We start from the raw sequence: 17,678 nt of genomic DNA, 5'->3' as shown, positions 1-17,678 counted from the left end.
CTTGGAGGAGTATCGGGTGATGATTCTTTAAAACCTATACTGGCTCAGTCAGGAGCGAAGCCCTTATTACACATTAATGTCTACCAATATCATCACAACAACTAACACTTGTTCCTACCAGCAAAACAAAAGAACATGGTCCTGACCGTGTAACTTCTTGTAACGATATAACTAGATCATCTTTGACTCATCAACCCCCCTTATCTGGATACAGCATGGTTGAGAGTAACCAGGCCTCTTGCTTCAGTGAAAAATGTAATTACTGTCAATCATATTCTGTCTGTAGCATAAGTGAGTGATATGTGCAGAAACATAAATAAATGTTTACATTCCAACGGACATTGCATGCATCTTAAAATAGATTTGGAAATAACTTGCAACTGCATCCTCTCAGATGTGTCAATGCCAACGTTAATACATTTCCCAAATGATAACTTAAGAACCGACTTCCCAACAGAGGCTGCTGCCTTGTCTATATATGGGGCTGCTTCTCTATGCAAAGCTTGCTGAGACGATTTACACTGCTCACTTCAAAGCAATCCGTTTGCCTCTGTATAAATGTGTGGATGTCTTAAAACTTAAAACAAGCACAGGGCCTTTTCCATTTGGTGCTGTCCTCAAACTGGCAATGTTTATCCTCTATGGAATACATTTGTTGTCATTATATCCCCCACCCCACAATCCATGGAAAATGTCTGGCCCAACTGCTATTCTAGGTATGTACAGTATACCTGACTATACCAGTATATCATTTACGGGAGTTCCAGTTTGAAGAGGGGAGTGATGAAAGTGTTGGTGGATTTCCCATTGAAAAAGGCAAAAATGCCTTACTCACATTCAATTATGGTGGTTTCCTATAAATAATGGACACACTGATATGGAAAATCTCTATCGAAAGCAGCTGCATTTTTGTTCAATAGGATATTGATGAAAAACCGTTCAATATTACAACTGCTTAGCTTACAAGTAATGTCTTATGAAAGAGGAGATTGTTTTGAGTTGAAATAAAACAGGATAGACTGAGGAGTAGTTCAAGATCCAAATTATTTTAGCTAGTATGTAAACTACATGTGGAGTCAACATGTAGGAGTCCTACTGTCTCATGTTCATAACCCCTTTCTCTACTCGTATCTCTCTGGAACCTATAACGTAGTAAAATGAATTTAGTAGTTGTTGGGAGCTCTTCATAAATAGTAACCATTTGCCAACTGTTTAGAGTCCATTACATCTTTTGATACACCTGTTTATAATGGTATTATTTTAAATCTTTATCAGGAAGGTATTCCAGTGTTTTTACATCGCATACACAAAATGAACAGCCAAAGAACAGCTGCTGCCTCTGGGCTCCAACATATTCCATACCTAATCGATTCATGCTACATGCTAATGCATCGTTATCATTAGCATCACAATGATCATTTCTTGATGTGTTTTCTCTTTTTTCCAGCACCAGTGAGTGCTCCAGCGTGTACCTAACCATAAACATCAATGCCTTTCTTAACATCAATACACAGAAGTGTATATTTTTAAACCTGCATATTTAGCTAAAAGAAATCCAGGTTAGCAGGCAAAATTAACCATGTGAAATTGTGTCACTTCTCTTGCGTTCATTGCACGCAGAGTCAGGGTATATGCAACAGTTTGGGCCCCCTGGCTCATTGCGAACTAATTTGCCAGAATTTTACGTAATTATGACATAACATTGAAGGTTGTGCAATGTAACAGGAATATTTAGACTTATGGATGCCACCCGTTAGATAAAATACGGAACGGTTCCGTATTTCACTGAAAGAATAAATGTTTTGTTTTGCGAGATGATAGTTTCCGGATTCGACCATATTGATGACCTAAGGCTCGTATTTCTGTGTGTTATTATGTTATAATTAAGTCTATGATTTGATAGAGCAGTCTGACTGAGCGATGGTAGGCATCAACAGGCTTGTAAGCATTCATTCAAACAGCACTTTCGTGCGTTTTGCCAGCAGCTCTTCACAATGCCTCAAACATTGCGCTGTTTATGACTTCAAGCCTATCAACTCCTGAGATTAGGCTGGTGTAACCGATGTGAAATGGCTAGCTAGTTAGTGGGGTGTGCGCTAATAGCGTTTCAAACGTCACTCGCTTTGAGACTTGGAGTAGTTGTTCCCCTTTCTCTGCATTGGTAACGCTGCTTCTAGGGTGGCAGTTGTCGATGTGTTCCTGTTTCGAGCCCAGGTAGCGGCGAGGAGAGGGATGGAAGCCATACTGTTACACTGGCAATACTAACGTGCATATAACCTCTCTAGGGTACGTGAGACGTTAGCGTCCCACCTCTTCAACAGCCAGTGAAACTGCAGGGCGCCAAATTCAAATACAGAAATACTCATTATAAAAATTCAGAAAACCAAACATATTTTACATAGGTTTAAAGATGAACTACTTGTGAATCCAACCACGGTGTCAGATTTAAAAAAATGCTTTACGGCGAAAGCATACCTTATGATTATTTGAGAACATAGCCCAGCAGAAAAATCCTTACAAACAGTAACAAGCCAAGTAGAAGAGTTACACAAGTCAGAAATAGAGATAAAATTAATCCCTTACTTCATATGGTTGCACTCAGAAGACATTCATTTACTCAATAAATATTCCTTTTGTTCGATAACGTCTCTTTATATCCAAAAACCTCAGTTTTGTTCGCGCGTTTTCTTCAGTAATCCACAGGCTCAAACGCAGTCACAACAGGCAGACAAAAAAAATCTAAATTGTATCCGTAAGGTTCATAGAAACATGTCAAACGATGTTTAAATTCAATCGTCAGGTTGTTTTTAGCCTAAATAATCGATAATACTTCAACCGGACAATAACGTCGTCAATATAAAAGGTAAACATGAAAGACACTCTCTCGGTCGCGCCCCTGAAAAAGCTCTGTGACATGGCAGGGTCCACTCATTCAGACTGCTCTTACTTCCTAATTTTTCAAAATACAAGCATGAAACAATATGTAAAGATTGTTGACATCCAGTGGAAGGCATAGGAACTGCAATTTGAGTCCTAAGTCAATGGATACTGTAATGGCATTGAATAGAAAACTACAAAACCCCAAAAAATCCTACTTCCTGAATGGATTTTTCTTCGCCAAATCAGTTTTGTTATACTCACAGACACTATTTGAACAGTTTTGGAAACATTAGAGTGTTTTCTATCCAAATCTACCAGTTATATGCATATCATATCTTCTGGGCCCGAGAAGCAGGCAGTTTAATTTGGGCATGCTTTTCATCCAAAATTCCGAATGCTGCCCCTACCCTAGAGAAGATAAGAACATCTAATAGTCAAAGGTATATGAAATACAAATTGTATAGAGAGAAATAGTCCTATAATTCCTATAATAACTACAACCTAAAACTTCTTACCTGGGAATATTGAAGACTCATGTTAAAAGGAACCACCAGCTTTCATATGTTCTCATGTTCTGAGCGAGGAACTTAAACGTTAGCTTTCTAACATGGCACATATTGCACTTTTACTTTCTTCTCCAACACTTTGTTTTTGCATTATTTAAACCAAATTGAACATGTTTCATTATTTAATTGAGGCTAAATTGATTTTATTGATCTATTATATTAAGTTAAAATAAGTGTTCATTCAGTATTGTTGTAATTGTCATTATTACAAATAAAATAAAAAAATCGGCCAATTAATCGGTATCGGCTTTTTTTGGTTCTCCAATAATCGGTATCGGTATCGGCGTTGAAAAATCATAATCGGTCGACCTCTAGTCCACAGTATCTCTACATATGGTATGAAAAACACTAATTGGTAGATTTGTTTAGAGGCGCTAGTCAGGCAGTCAATTGAATGCTCACATGAATGATTGAAACAAGAGGGGCAGTGAGGGCAAAGCTGAGAGAAAAAGAACACAAGACAGTGAAGCAGAAAGGATGAAGTACAGTGGAAAGATAGAAACTTAAGACAGGATTCCTTCTTGAACCCCAGAGACACTTACATCCCCTGAGAAAATGTAACCTAAGACAATAGATTAAAACAACAATAGGAATGGACAGCACATTGAAATGACGATGTCAACAGGCCATACAAAGTACAACCCACTGTGCAAAAACTGGTTGAATCAACGTTGTTTCCATGTCATAAACCATGTCATAAACCAGAAGTTGAATCAACGTGGAAAACTGATTGGATTTGCAAAAAGCCATCAACGTATAGGAATTTCATTTTTTCCCCCGAACCTTTAACCCAAATCCAGTGACATGTTGACATTTTTTGTTGATTTCACATTAAATTCACATTAGCTGACAACTAAACCAAGTGTAAATTTAAAAAATAAGTTGACGTCTGTGCCCAGTGGGAAGTCTCCTAGTGCTAGGCGATAACGATACAGCTATTTTCTTTTTGAGACAGAAAACTGCTTCTGTGGGACAAACTAGAAACAGGGACATTGTCATAACTTAGACATAACATTTGTCCAAATTGAACGTCAATGTGCCGTGGGCCTCAACTCATTTACATGACAACAATACAAACATGACAACGTTAAAAGCAAGTATGTAACTTACAAGATCTCATCGTTCTGGAATTCCAGCGATCCGTGCGTATCTTCAAAGTCTTCTCCCCCTCCTTTTGCTGTACCCTCCATGGTCTTGTAGGGTACGACCACTAGTCCCCGCGCTCCTGAGGTACGAAGAACCTTTACTTCCATCATGCCGATACTCTCGCTCACGGTCATTACCGGTTCTTCAAAAGTAAAGATCCCGGCATGGTCATCGTCAAAGATAGTCACAGTAGCTGAGCAGGGTAGGCCAAGGCCCGCCAAAGTGTCCACGTGATTAGCCCTTGGTTGTCCGTAGCCAGTGCCCTCGGATATGACCTTCACGTTGCTAAGGTGGACCAGAAAATGCTCATCCTCCTCAAAGATGTCATCGTCAATGATGTCTATCCGGATCTCCTTCTCAGTCTCACCAGGTTTGAACACCACAACGCCCTCAGTGAACTTGTAGTCCGAGCCGGCATTGGCTGTGCCGTCTTCGGTACGGTATTCCACTGAAACGGTGTTAGTCAAGTCCCCACCAAGGCGTACTACATTCAAGGCCACTGTACCGCAGTTCTCCAAGCACTGGTATGTACCGGGGTCAAAGAAGACCTTTGACGAAAAGTCATTCTCCGAAACTTCGGAGCGGATCTCGTATGCACCAACAGCTTTCCTGGCTTGGTCTGCTGCATGCTTCTTCAGTACATTCCCTGCTCCCGTCATGATCCTGGTAGCCTGGCATCGGTAGAAGGCGCGACTCTTTTGCTGCTGTGTCAGTACCTGGTAGTTGGCCAGTTCTATCAGCTGCTCTGTCTCCTTCTCTGGATGCTTCTGCTTCAGTTCCTTCAGGATCCGGGCCATTTCCTTCCTGGCCTCCTCCTCATCCAGGTCCTTCTCATCAAAACCCATCGCTCCGTCCATGAAGCCCTCTGAGTTGAGCATTTTCCCATCCATTTCAATGTCCATCTTTGAAGGAAGTTGAGCCTCCCCTTCCGTCTCAATGATCACCCCTCTTCGCTTCCCTGCGCGGTAGCGCTTGTACATGTACTTATAGACAAGAAGTCTGCGATCCGCAACGTAAGCCATCCCTACACACAACGGGAAAAAGAACAGTGTGACAAGGCCCTCCCACACCTGTACGATGCCCGGAGAGATGACAGCCAAGATGAGATAAAGCCAGGTGTACGCGAATATACTCCAGGTGGCGGTAACAAAAAATACCCTCAAATGTTTGACTTTCCGGTGCTCTCCATCGGGAATGACAGAAACACAGAATCCAATGATAACGAACATGTTGAAAGCAGCACTACCAACGATGGTGTTCGGGCCCAGATCACCTGCGTCAAAGTTGTGACCGCACACCTCAACGACGGACAGTAGGATCTCCGGGGCGGAGGAACCCAGGGCCATAAGGGTCAGGTTGGACACTGTCTCGTTCCACACATGCACAGTGGTTGTCACTTTTTCACCATTTGGTTTCTTGATGGTGATCTCCCTCTCTTGTGATGTAATTACCTCGATGGATGCCATGAAGCGATCCGCAATGATAGAGACCCCCAGGAACATGTAAAACAAGGCCACAAAGTAAACTGTGGCTCTTGCCAGTTTATCTCCAAAGGATGGGTTCTCTGGTAACCATATGGGCAGAATGACACCCACTTTGCATTCAGTACCCACTGAATCACATTTCTTGTTAGTCTGGTTGCCAATGGAAGAGTTTGTTCCGAGGCTTGGGTTTGAATTCACCGCTGTAACAAATGTAATTTCAGATGAAAAAACTGCCAACAACACTGTGAGTTGAAGAGTGCAGAAGCGGAAAGATGATGTCCCAGTTTGTCCCATGATTCTGACGAGGTGTTATGCTCCAACTCTTCCTTTCACCTATGCAAAAAAAAGGGATCGATGAGAACAGAACTACCAAAAACTGTTCAAATTTGAAAATTTACAAATGACTGAAAGAGAAATGTCAATATTCCTAACTCCAGTGTTTCCCTAAGTTACCGTAGATATAAAGCAACATCCCCCAGAGCCGCCTCCAATGCACACATCACACATTCAGTATTGAAGCCAATTGAAGCTAAATTATTTTAGGAAAGGTCTCTTTGTCAGATGTGGGGGTGCTTCAGGTGTCCTCTGGGCTACCAGGCTAGGAGGGGGATCTGGCTAACCTGGTTGGGGAAACACTTCCTAAATAATATTAAGAAAATAACACTGGTTTAACCAGACAACCACACAAGTGTACGACACACTTCTCTCTCTGAGTGTGTGTGTGTGTGTGTGTGTGACTTAGAGAGTGATCACCTGCATTGTATCATTTGAATAACTGGTTTAGATGGAAAAAATGGCACCAATGATTACATTTCTCTATACAAGCTTTACTATGTCCTCTTGACATACTGCCAAATTAGGGTTAAGTGCCTTGCTCAAGGGGACATCGACAGATTGTTCACCTCGTCGGTTCGGGGATTCAAACCTATTCAACGTCTAGTTTTGATTGACATATTATATATATTTTTTTACTCAGTTAGGGTCTCAACTTACTATTGAGAGTAAGAACAGTAGAATACACCAGGTGCAATTTCGAAATTTGGTGGTGCATCAGCAGTTTCTCTTGTTATGTCAGTCACTGACAGTCACTCAATTAGCCATGTCAGCAAAAAAAAAAATAGATTGGCAGTTAGTCTAGCCAGCCATCTAAACTTATAGTAATCATGCCCGAATCCCGACTGGGCACACAGGGCACGTGTCCAGGGGCCCTGACATCCAGGGGGGAGGCCACATTGAATTTGTTAGTCATTCTCCCTCAGATATCATACTAACATTGCAAAGTCATTACAGAATGTGTAGAATTGCAGGAAATTTGTTGTAAAACTGCTAAGTTTTCTCTTTGCCCCATGGTAAAATGTGTAAAATTGCAGACAACTTGCTTTTAAACTGAAACATTTTCCTTACCCCCCCATGACAAAATGTGTAGAATTGCAGGAAATGAACTTAAAAACAAAAAAATGTTCTCTCCACCATCAAGAGGGGAGTCACTAAAATGTTTGCCCGAAGTCGGGGCACCCCAACCAAATCTTGCTTAGGGTCCCCAGAAGGCTAGAGCTGGCGATAGTAAAATGTATTTCATAGTCTTATCTTTCTGTACATAGGTTATTATTTTGAGAAAGGCTAGACAACATTTGTCCTAATTACATGATTCTCATTTGCAACATGAAATAACAAAGATACAGTATCAGAAAATGATAGTCCGCAATTTACAGTACATCCATGCACATGTTCTTTACAGGTAGGATTTAAAGCCAACTAGTCGATAAAGTAGCCTACAAAAATGTGTAACATTTCAAGTGACAGTAGTTGCCCAGAATGTTAGCCTACCGTTTTAATCCACGTAATGGGGAACGGAATTTATAAACTACTCAAAAATAATTTGAGGTTGAAGAAAGGATACAGAAGTCCTTGAGAAATCCTCAATTTCCAAACCTTTATAAAACAATGATGTAAGTTGCGCCATCGTCAATAAATCTTCAGTTGTTGTATAGGTAAACCCTTCGTACCCAAAAAATCTAAATGTTCTGCCACACTGTAGATAGCCGAATAGAGACAATCATGGGCGCTCAACGCGCGCTTCCTCCGGACTGCTCTCTCTCTCTCTCTTTCTCTCGCGCTCTCTCTCTCTCTCTCTCTCTCTCTCTCTCTCTCTCTCTCTCTCTCTCTCATATCTCTCATATATACTGGTTTTAATGTCCATGCTCTCATCTCCAAAGTGAGGTGGTGATGTTTTTTCGATAGTGACGCAAAGCAATGGGGGAATTAATTTCCATATATTATTTGATTTGCTGTCTTGAGAAAAAATAATGCATTTATTCTAACAGCTTATTTTAGGAATAGTTTCATTATATCTAACCCAAACTTGAACATGAATCAAGTTTGAACAAATCAGTACTGTATCTTCATCTCATGTATTTTAGAAGCACTTACTTGTGGAAACTACATTATTGGCACAATATTAATATAGTATTGGAGGTTAATGCAACCTAGGCCTAATGCAAACCTAGATATGCTCCATTTTGTTTAGCCATAATGCTATTTTTTTTAAATATCCTTTAATCAATAAATATTTAACACTTCTTCAGGATCAGCGGGTCCCGCACGGGACGGTTGAGCAAACGTAGGCTAATGCGATTAGCATGAGGTTGTAAGTAACAAGGAAATTTCCCAGGATATAGACATATCTGATATTGTCAGAAAGCTTAAATTCTTGTTAATCTAATTGCACTGTCCAATTTACAGTAGTGAAAGTATTACAGTGAAAGAATACCATGCTATTGTTTGAGGAGAGTGCACAGTTATGAACTTGAAAAGTTATTCATCAACCAATTAGGCACATTTTGGCAGTCTTGATGCAACATTTTGAACAGAAATGCAATGATGCATTGGATCAGTCAAAAACTTTGCGCATACACTGCTGACATCTAGTGGCCAAAATCTAAATTGTGCCTGGGCTGGAATTATACATTATGGCCTTTCTCTTGCATTTCAAAGATGATGGAAAACAAATATTAACAGCTGTTTTTTTCTTTGTATTTTCTTTTACTCTAATCTAATCTAATGTGTTATATTCTCCTACATTAATTTCCCATTTATACAAACTTCAAAGTGTTTCCTTTCAAATGGTATCAAGAATATGCATATCCTTGCTTCAATGCCTGAGCTACAAGCAGATAATTATATTTGGGTATATCATTTTAGGCGAAAATTTAAAAAACGGGCTGATCCTTATCCAACTGCAATATTGTTATGTTTGACAGGATATAGGCCTAAGTTTTTTTTTTTATCCATTTGGACAATTCAGGAGTCTGATCCCAAGCTATTTATTTCATTGAGTATTTACAGAGAAGCCCAAATGCAACCTGGACTCAGAGGTAGACGTAACATACTGAACGAAAATACAACACTCAAATTAGTATGTTACATTTGGTATGGTATGTATTAATTTGTGGATGTCCATCATCTATTTCGTATGATATGTTACGAATTGCAATTAATTCAATATGTTAAGAATTTGCAATACGTATGATATGTTACAAATTCCAATGTGTTGTGTCTAATGTTAGCTAGGTGGCTAACACTAACATTAGTTTAAGATTAAGATTAGGGTTGTTGTTCAAATTACTTCCTTCCAAAAATATGTGTCCTTTCCTTCAGTGTCGAACTAAGCATGTAATTATGTTGACGGTCATTGATCTACAGGTCATTTTGCATGCTGAACAACCCCAGGCAATATCAGTACCCTACTATATTCAAACTGCGTGCTGTGCGCAGCTTCATGTGCTGACCAACTAGAGGTAGGCCTATTTTTGATCTGGCACATCTGCGTGTTAACTTCAGCATTCAAATATTTGTAAAATGGCTTGCGCATTATTAGGCTTTATTAGTTGAGTGACAACCAATGTAATTTGGTAGGTTATTTTTATCAAATGCACTGTTGAAAATTGTGTTCTACCAGCCTAAGCTACAACTCTCATCTTGTTATAGGTAGGCTATACTGTATGCTGATCGGGGCTTACATTAGATTGTATTTACATTGTTCGTTGTTCACCATCAGGAATAGTTTTGGTAATTTTGCTTGAAACAATCAGGCGAAATTTGATCATTTCATAACAAAGACAGCAATCACTTTTGCTACCCGCACTGCACGGTCGAAGCAGGAGAAGAAGAGAAGCTCCAAGTCCTTCAAAACTCCCAAACGGTCTAAATCATTAAATTATGACAAGGGGTTGAAATCCAAAGTTGTGCTATATATTCATTGGCTTTGTCATAGCTAATTTTTAAAGATAAATACTGATACATTACAAGCGCTTAACACGTTGAATCTGCAAAAATGACAAATTAATTAGTGGGTGATTTCAGATCACTGATAGTGGGGTGGTAGATACCTAGTTTCCCTCATGGCTCAGCTTAGTTGCCTACATACACCATAGACATGCACACACGCACACACACACACACACACACACACACACACACACACACACACACACACACACACACACACACACACACACACACACACACACACACACACACACACACACACACACACACACACACACAGAGAAGTCAGCTTAGACAGATCCAGCTCAAAGAGGCCCAGCTCATGAACAGCAGATTTTAATTTAGAATGGAAAATGATTGAGTTTATGAAACAAATGTTGGTGCATCGAATCGTATCTCATCGAACCGAAAGGCATCGATTCGTTCTTCTAATCAAACCAAATTGCACTGAATCGTTTCGAACTAAAACTTATCGTTCCTGTATCGTATCGGAGGCCATGTATCTAGATACGTATCGAATCGTCTTGAAAGGGAAAGATTCACACCCTAAGAGTTCGGTTAAAGGGTTAAGGTTAGGATTAGGGGAAGGGTTAGCTAACATGATAAGTAGTTGCAAAGTAGCTAAAAAGTAGTAAGTAGTTGCAAAGTTGATCATTAGCTAAAATTTTCGGTGATGGGATTCAAACACAGAACCTTTGGTTTGCTAGACATTTTCATCATTCCTCTAATCAAACTGAATCACACTGAATCATTTCAAAATAAAATGTATCATTCCTGTATAGTTTCGAAGCCCATGTATCTAGATACTTTTCCAATCGTTTTGAAAGGGAAAGATGCATATCTCTAAGAGTTAGCTTAAGGGATAGGGGAAGGGTTAGCTAACATGCTAAGTACTTAAAAAGTATCTAAAAAGTGGTAAGTAATTGCAAAGTTGATAATTAGCTAAAATGCTAAAGTTGTCGGTGATGGGATTCAAACACAGAACCTTTGAGTTGCTAGACATTTGCGTTATTCCTCTAATCAAAATGAATCACACTGAATCATTTCAAACTAAAATGTATCATTCCTGTATAGTTTCGAAGCCCATGTATCTAGATACTTTTCAAATTGTCTTGAAAGGGAAAGATGCATATCTCTAAGAGTTAGATTAAGGGATAGGTGAAGGGTTAGCTAACATGCTAAGTACTTAAGGGATAGGGGAAGGGTTAGCTAACATGCTAAGTACTTAAAAAGTAGCTAAAAAGTAGTAAGTTGTGGCTAATTAAGTCGGTAATTAGCTAAAATTGTCCATGATGAGATTTAAACACACAACCTTTGGGTTGCTAGATGTTCGCATTATACACCTACCTTTCCACCCTGACCAACCACCCTCCTTTCAGTTCTGCCTTAAGTAACCTTATGTGATATGTAACCCCACCAAACATAACATATCATACTAATTTGCGTGTCCCCGATTTCTGTTTACTATCTTACGTCTAGTCTACGAGACCAGCCTGTCAGATAAGCTGAGGTCAATTATAACTCACCAAAGAAAAGAGTTTCTCTTCCTGCTTGTAATCTTGAGTCACTGCAATGCCATGTCAGGTCAAGTTACCCAACGCTGAGCTCTCTGACATTTTTTGTCCCCCCTTGTTTGCCCACTCAATCTCCAGGCCTCCGGTAGAAGGCTAGCTTAGCAGACAACAGATATGAATAATATGTCAGATGATGCTGCAACAGTCACTCTTTGAATTAGCCCATGCTGCTCCAAATGCACTACACATAGCACACAGTGACTAGTCTATGCAGTCACCAGGAAACGTTAACATTCGGTTTTCAGGGATACAGTATTTTTAACCTAACTTCCGTTTCCCCTGAAAAATGGAAGTGGGAACTCTGCTCGTGCGTCTATCTATGCCTACTACATTAGGTTACACAGTGACTACCTTTCATTTTTTGAAGCTTTGACTTTGAAATCATTTCACCTTATGGGAGAGGCGAGAGTGGTTCCATCAAAGGTTCATCAAATGTGCCGGTGCGTGATTTGTTTCCTTTTGAAACAATGTAGATGCGCGTCCCTTGGCAGAGACACAGTATGCAGTTGAACCTGACTCCATTCTGAGTCAGTGGAGTTTTAATGACGATATCGTAGTACTGGGAAGCTTTCACCTCAAATAACTTCATCATGGAGCAAGAGGGAGAGTTGAGGTGAACTCACAGTTGAGTCAGTCATGTTTCTGCTCTTGGCTCACGCAGACTGGACACACTTTACTTGAACGTCAGTCAGTTAGTTAGTCATTCGTGATTTTACAGTTATCAGTTATTTTGGCTTACAGGGTTATTTTGGCGTACATGCACTTGGCCAGACTTTGCTTGTACTCCCTCAGTCCTTAAACAGTCCTTTGCATCGTCGTATGACACATAGTAAGTAAAAGATGTGATAAGCAGTCACGATATATCTAAAGTAGGTGATATAGTAGGAACGCAAGCTTTCATGGATAGCTTGCTGCATAACTGAATGAAAATGATGTTCAGAGGATACAGTGTACACATTTGTAAGGCCAAGTATGGATTGGGAACAGAAATCACTCCCATAGCATTTCTCCACACCATCCCATTTTTGTCTATGCACTTATTGATTGATGGGCCGTTCCACTAAACTACTTTGGGGCTGGTGTCTGTAAAATGTTACTGCAGAATATTAGTCAAATGATGATCAAACTGCTCAAAAAATCATAATAACAGGTCCATGGGCTTCAACACTTTTCCTTTCTCCTTTTTAAAAACAAAAATACAATGCAATGTTGTTGATCCTCTGTATTTTCAAGTATTGCGGTGGCAGCATCATGATATGGGTATGCTTGGCACCAGCAGGGACCGGGAAGTTTAGCGGAAAAAGCCACCGTAGTCTTCTGAAAACCTAACCCTGGGACAGAGTTTTATTTTCAGCGGGACAATTTCAGCACAAATGTTAATGCCAGACACACCAGAATGTCTTTCCAAGAGGTGCTCCTGAATGGTCCAGTCTCGGTCCTGATTGAAATCTGCTTGAAAATCAGAGACAAGATTTGAATATTGTTGTCTATCAATGATTCCCACCCAAATTACTGAGCTTGAGCAATTTTAATAAAATCAATTGATATACAGTGCATTCGGAAAGTATTCAGACGCCTTGACTTTGTCGACATTTTAAAATGGATTAAATCGTTTTTTCCCCCCTCATCATCTACACACAATACCCCATAAAAAAAACAGATATATCACATTTACATAAGTATTCAGACCCTTTGTTGAAGCACCTTTGGCAGCAATTACAGCCTCAAGTCTTCTTGGGTATGACGCTACAAGCTTGGCACACCTGTATTTGGGGAGTTTCTGCCATTATTTTCTGCAGATCCTCTCAAGCTCTGTCAGGTTGAATGGGGAGCGTAGAGCTATTTTCAGGTCTCACCAGAGATGTTTGACCAGGTTCAGAGTCTTGTCCCCGAAGCTACTCCTGCGTTGTCTTGGCTGTGTGCTTAGTTTCGTTGTCTTGTTGCAAGGTGAACCTTCGCCCCGGTCTAAAGGTCCTGAGTGCTCTGGAGCAGGTTTTCATCAAAGATCTCTCTGTACTTTGCTCCGTTCATTTTTCCCTAAATCCTGACTAGGCTCGCACTCCCTGACCTTGAAAAACACTGCCACCACCATGCTTCACCGTAGGGATGGTGTCTACTTTCCTCCAGACGTGACGCTTGGCATTCAGACCAAATAGTTCAGTCTTGGTTTCTTGAGACCAGAGAATCTTGTTTCTCATGGTGCCTTTTGGCAAACTCCAAGCGGGCTGTAAAGTGCCTTTTACTGGCTCCCATCTGGCAACCCTAGCATAAAGGCCTGATTGGTGGAGTGCTGCAGAGATGGCTGTCCTTCTGGAAGGTTCTCCCATCTCCACAGAGGAACTTGGTCACCTCCTTGACCAAGGCCCTTCTCCCCCGATTGCTCAGTTTGGCCGGGTGGCCAGCTCTAGGAAGCGTCTTGGTGGTTCCAAACGTCTTCCATTTAAGAATGATGGAGGCCACTGTGTTCTTGGGGACCTTTAATGCTGCAGAACATTTTTGGTACCCTTCCCCAGATCTGTGCCTCGAAACAATCTTGTCTTGGAGTGCCACGGACAATTTCTTCAACCTCATCGCTTGGTTTTTGCTCTGACATGCACTGTAAACTGTGGGACCTTGTATAGACAGATCATGTCCAATCAATTGAATTTACCACAGGTGGACTCCAATCAAGTTGCAGAAACATCTCAAGGATGATGAATGGAAACAGGATGCACATGTGCTCAATTCCGAGTCTCACAGCAAAGGGTCTGAATACTTAGTAAATAAGGTATTTCTTAATAAAAACATAAAAAAATGTAGGTTATCTAAAAACTGTTTTCGCTTTGTCATTATGGGGTATTGTGTGTAGATTGATGAGGATTAATACATGTTTTTAATCCATTTTAGAATAGGACTAATGTAACAAAATGTGGAAAAAGTAAAGGCGTCTGAATACTTTCCAAATGCCCAGTATGTTATCCTAAGAGTTGTGCAAGGTTGGTAGACCCTTATTCAAAATGATTCACAGCTGTAATGGCTGCCAAAGGTTCTTCCACCAAAAGAGATAACTTTTAACTTTTAACTGTGGGACATCAACTTACATTTCGGTAAGAAAATGCTAATATTCACTTATTTCTATTTTTATTTATTTTTATTTTTATAACCCTTTCCCCCCCAATTTCGTGGTATCCAATTGGTAGTTACAGTCTTGTCCCATCGCTGTTGGTGGCAGTCAAAAGTTCAACCAAACCAAAGTGTGGATTGCAGACCCTCCTTGTCCATAATCTGATTTCTGGGTAAAGGAGCAAACATACATTTTTGTAAATTGGGAGAACTATCTCTTTAAATGTCATACAAATGTATGTCTTGGATTTATTTTTTATTTATGTTCTTGTAATTATTCATGGTCTAACTTCCCCGCTCCTATCCAGTGCATGAGCTGCACCAGTTAATTAAGTCTGAATCATGATTTATCTGACCCCCTTTGCCTGAAAGTCCAATTTCTCACTGAATGTAGAGGACTTTTGTTCAGGTGCTTCTGCCATCAATTGGATAAAAGGGCTGAAAATCAATACCGTATGGTTTGCTAATGTAATATTTGAATCTCCCATAATCCATATTATAATGGAATTACCCACTGCGGTAAACAAGACTATCATCTCACTATGAAAATCATGCAAAAACGTAGAATTATGATGACACATGATGATTCCCCATCTGCTAGTCAACTGCACCATCATTCTTTCTAAAGGTGAAAGACATTCATGGAAATACATTTCAAATTTGTCAAAGGTGAACGGGTTGACCAACCGAACAAGAACCCCTCTACTCACCTCTGTTAGTCCTAATGGAGCTGTGAAAAATACGTACTGCCTAGCGGGAAGAACGGCGTGCGATAACCCCTCTAAATTGAACAGAAACAGACTGTTCCCGCGGATGCCCGGTCCCAAGGAGTCTCTCTAAACATGGGCCGCATAGCTGGGCTGGCTGCTGCTTATCGTCCTCCTCAGCCCGATCCATGGCCATACAAGGACTCTGCTGATAGAGCCTGTCACTCTGGGCTTCTGGAGTAGACCGGCTATCTGGCAGCTCCTTGTCGCCACCGACACATGGGAGATAAAGGGTTTGGAGTATTTGGATGGTGGGTACTTTTTAGACAATGTTGAACCCCCCCCCCCCCCCCCCCACCAGTGGAGGAATGTGGTGGATAAGTGGTTCCCTCCAGGGTGTTTTTCCACTGTTTCCAGGCCCTTTGACCGTGGAGGTGGTATATGGAGATTGGATATCTCCATTAATTGTCTTGAAGTCCGTATTATGGATCCAGGGGGTGGATGGATTAGAGGTGGATCCGTAGAGGAGAGGTGGAAAAAAGAGGATCTTCGGAGTGTTTCAGTTCTACCCAATGTGTTCATCAAAGTGACAAGGTTTCAGTCTGTCGATACGTTTGGAAGCGTTGTAACAGAGATGTGAACAATAGGGGTACGTTGTGTGATTTCCCATCACTTGCAAGCTTCATTGAACGTGTGTGTGAATGTGTTCAGCCCTTGTACACGTGTGTTCACAGTGTGTGACGGACCACATGCATCATATCGTTTTACTCTCTAAGACACTGTACAGTGCGTGAACATCAGTTTCAAAGTTATGACCACTTGCTGCCAAATACATTTTGATTGATAATCAACCAGAGGCATTCAAATAGCCATTCCAATATGGCTTATGTGCCTCCAATTTTCCATTGTGAAGCCAACAAACCCCCTATCAAAACTGAGGTGAGAGCAAGGCAGTGATTATTTGAAGAAGATAGCACACCCCATTGATATCTGTCTTTGTCATGAGCACACAGATATCAGCCATCGTCTACTAGCGTCTGGTGGAAGAGAAGAGATATTGAGAGGAAAGGTGGCAGGCTTAAAAGGGTTGAGGCTCATTAAAGCTACTGTAAAACAGGAACTCATTCTCTCGGACAAAATGATTGACATATCTGCATATCTGAACCCATAATGAGCTGATTAGCATAATCTGCTATTTTACCCCTCATGCACTTTACAGGCAGGCATGAATGTAGATCAATGAGGATGTTACATACCCTATATTCTGCTATGCTAAGTGCTATAAAACAATACGAAGCATATACCTGAGTTTTGTAAAGCAAACTGTCGTAGGTATTTTCACACCATTTGGTTTTCCTCTCCAATCGAGTCGTAGTCGTGACTTATTTGCAGTGACAATGCTCCCTCCTCGCTTCCCTTGAAATAGAAGCCTTATCTCTCCCCGTCTGTGGCACAGAATCTGTGCCTGGGCTCCATTTCGTTTGGCCCCAAGCAGCACGCTGCTCTATTTACTGGACTACCCTTTGTGCTCCAACGACATCAGAATCCAAGTTGGAAAATTCAAGTCATGCCAAACGTCTGTTCCACACAGAGTTAGGACGCATACATTAACTTCAAGTGGGAGCAATCGCTTTTGAAGCATAAATAAGTGGTGCTATTGGACGAGGTCAGACGGTGTCTTGGTAGCGTTTATGTTCGGAAATGTAATTGATCTTTTCCCCAGTGAATGGGACCTTGGTTTTGCCACTTTTACGTTTAAGTTGCCACTATTTTCCTCTGTTGTGTTCAGAGGAAAATAACCATGGACATGTTTCTACAAAATACCCCATTATCTCAAAAGACATTATTTCGGTTTTGAGAGTAACTTACATCATGGAGCACTGACCATTTTGGAGGACAATGCTACAACATATTAGCTAGTCAAAAGTCTTG

The 17,678-nt window shown here is 40.7% G+C and overlaps 1 protein-coding gene and 1 long non-coding RNA gene across 9 annotated transcripts in view; both read right to left on the bottom strand.

Annotated features, from left to right (window-relative positions):
- Positions 1-17,320, bottom strand: part of slc8a1a (solute carrier family 8 member 1a) — a 45,195-nt gene extending 27,875 nt beyond the window's left edge. For 6 of the 8 annotated variants that reach the window (XM_055906738.1, XM_055906766.1, XM_055906774.1 and 3 more), the window contains exons 1-2: positions 7,904-8,151; positions 4,557-6,409 (exon numbers count right to left, since the gene is read on the bottom strand). In XM_055906738.1, coding sequence (XP_055762713.1) covers positions 4,557-6,370 — 1,814 coding nt within the window. In that variant the 5' untranslated portion in view covers positions 6,371-6,409; positions 7,904-8,151. Of the gene's footprint in view, positions 1-4,556; positions 6,410-7,903; positions 8,152-15,749; positions 15,857-17,050 lie in introns of those variants that run through there. The other 2 variants (XM_055906756.1, XM_055906747.1) reach the window with 2 other exon arrangements.
- Positions 1-17,678, bottom strand: part of LOC129839430 (uncharacterized) — a 200,586-nt gene that overhangs the window by 27,875 nt on the left and 155,033 nt on the right. The gene's annotated exons all lie outside the window — the stretch shown is intronic.

This window comes from Salvelinus fontinalis, chromosome 3 (assembly GCF_029448725.1).
Source record: "Salvelinus fontinalis isolate EN_2023a chromosome 3, ASM2944872v1, whole genome shotgun sequence".
Lineage (NCBI taxonomy): Eukaryota > Metazoa > Chordata > Actinopteri > Salmoniformes > Salmonidae > Salvelinus > Salvelinus fontinalis.
Note: the sequence above shows the minus strand (reverse complement) of the source record. Positions and strands in the feature narration are given on the sequence as shown.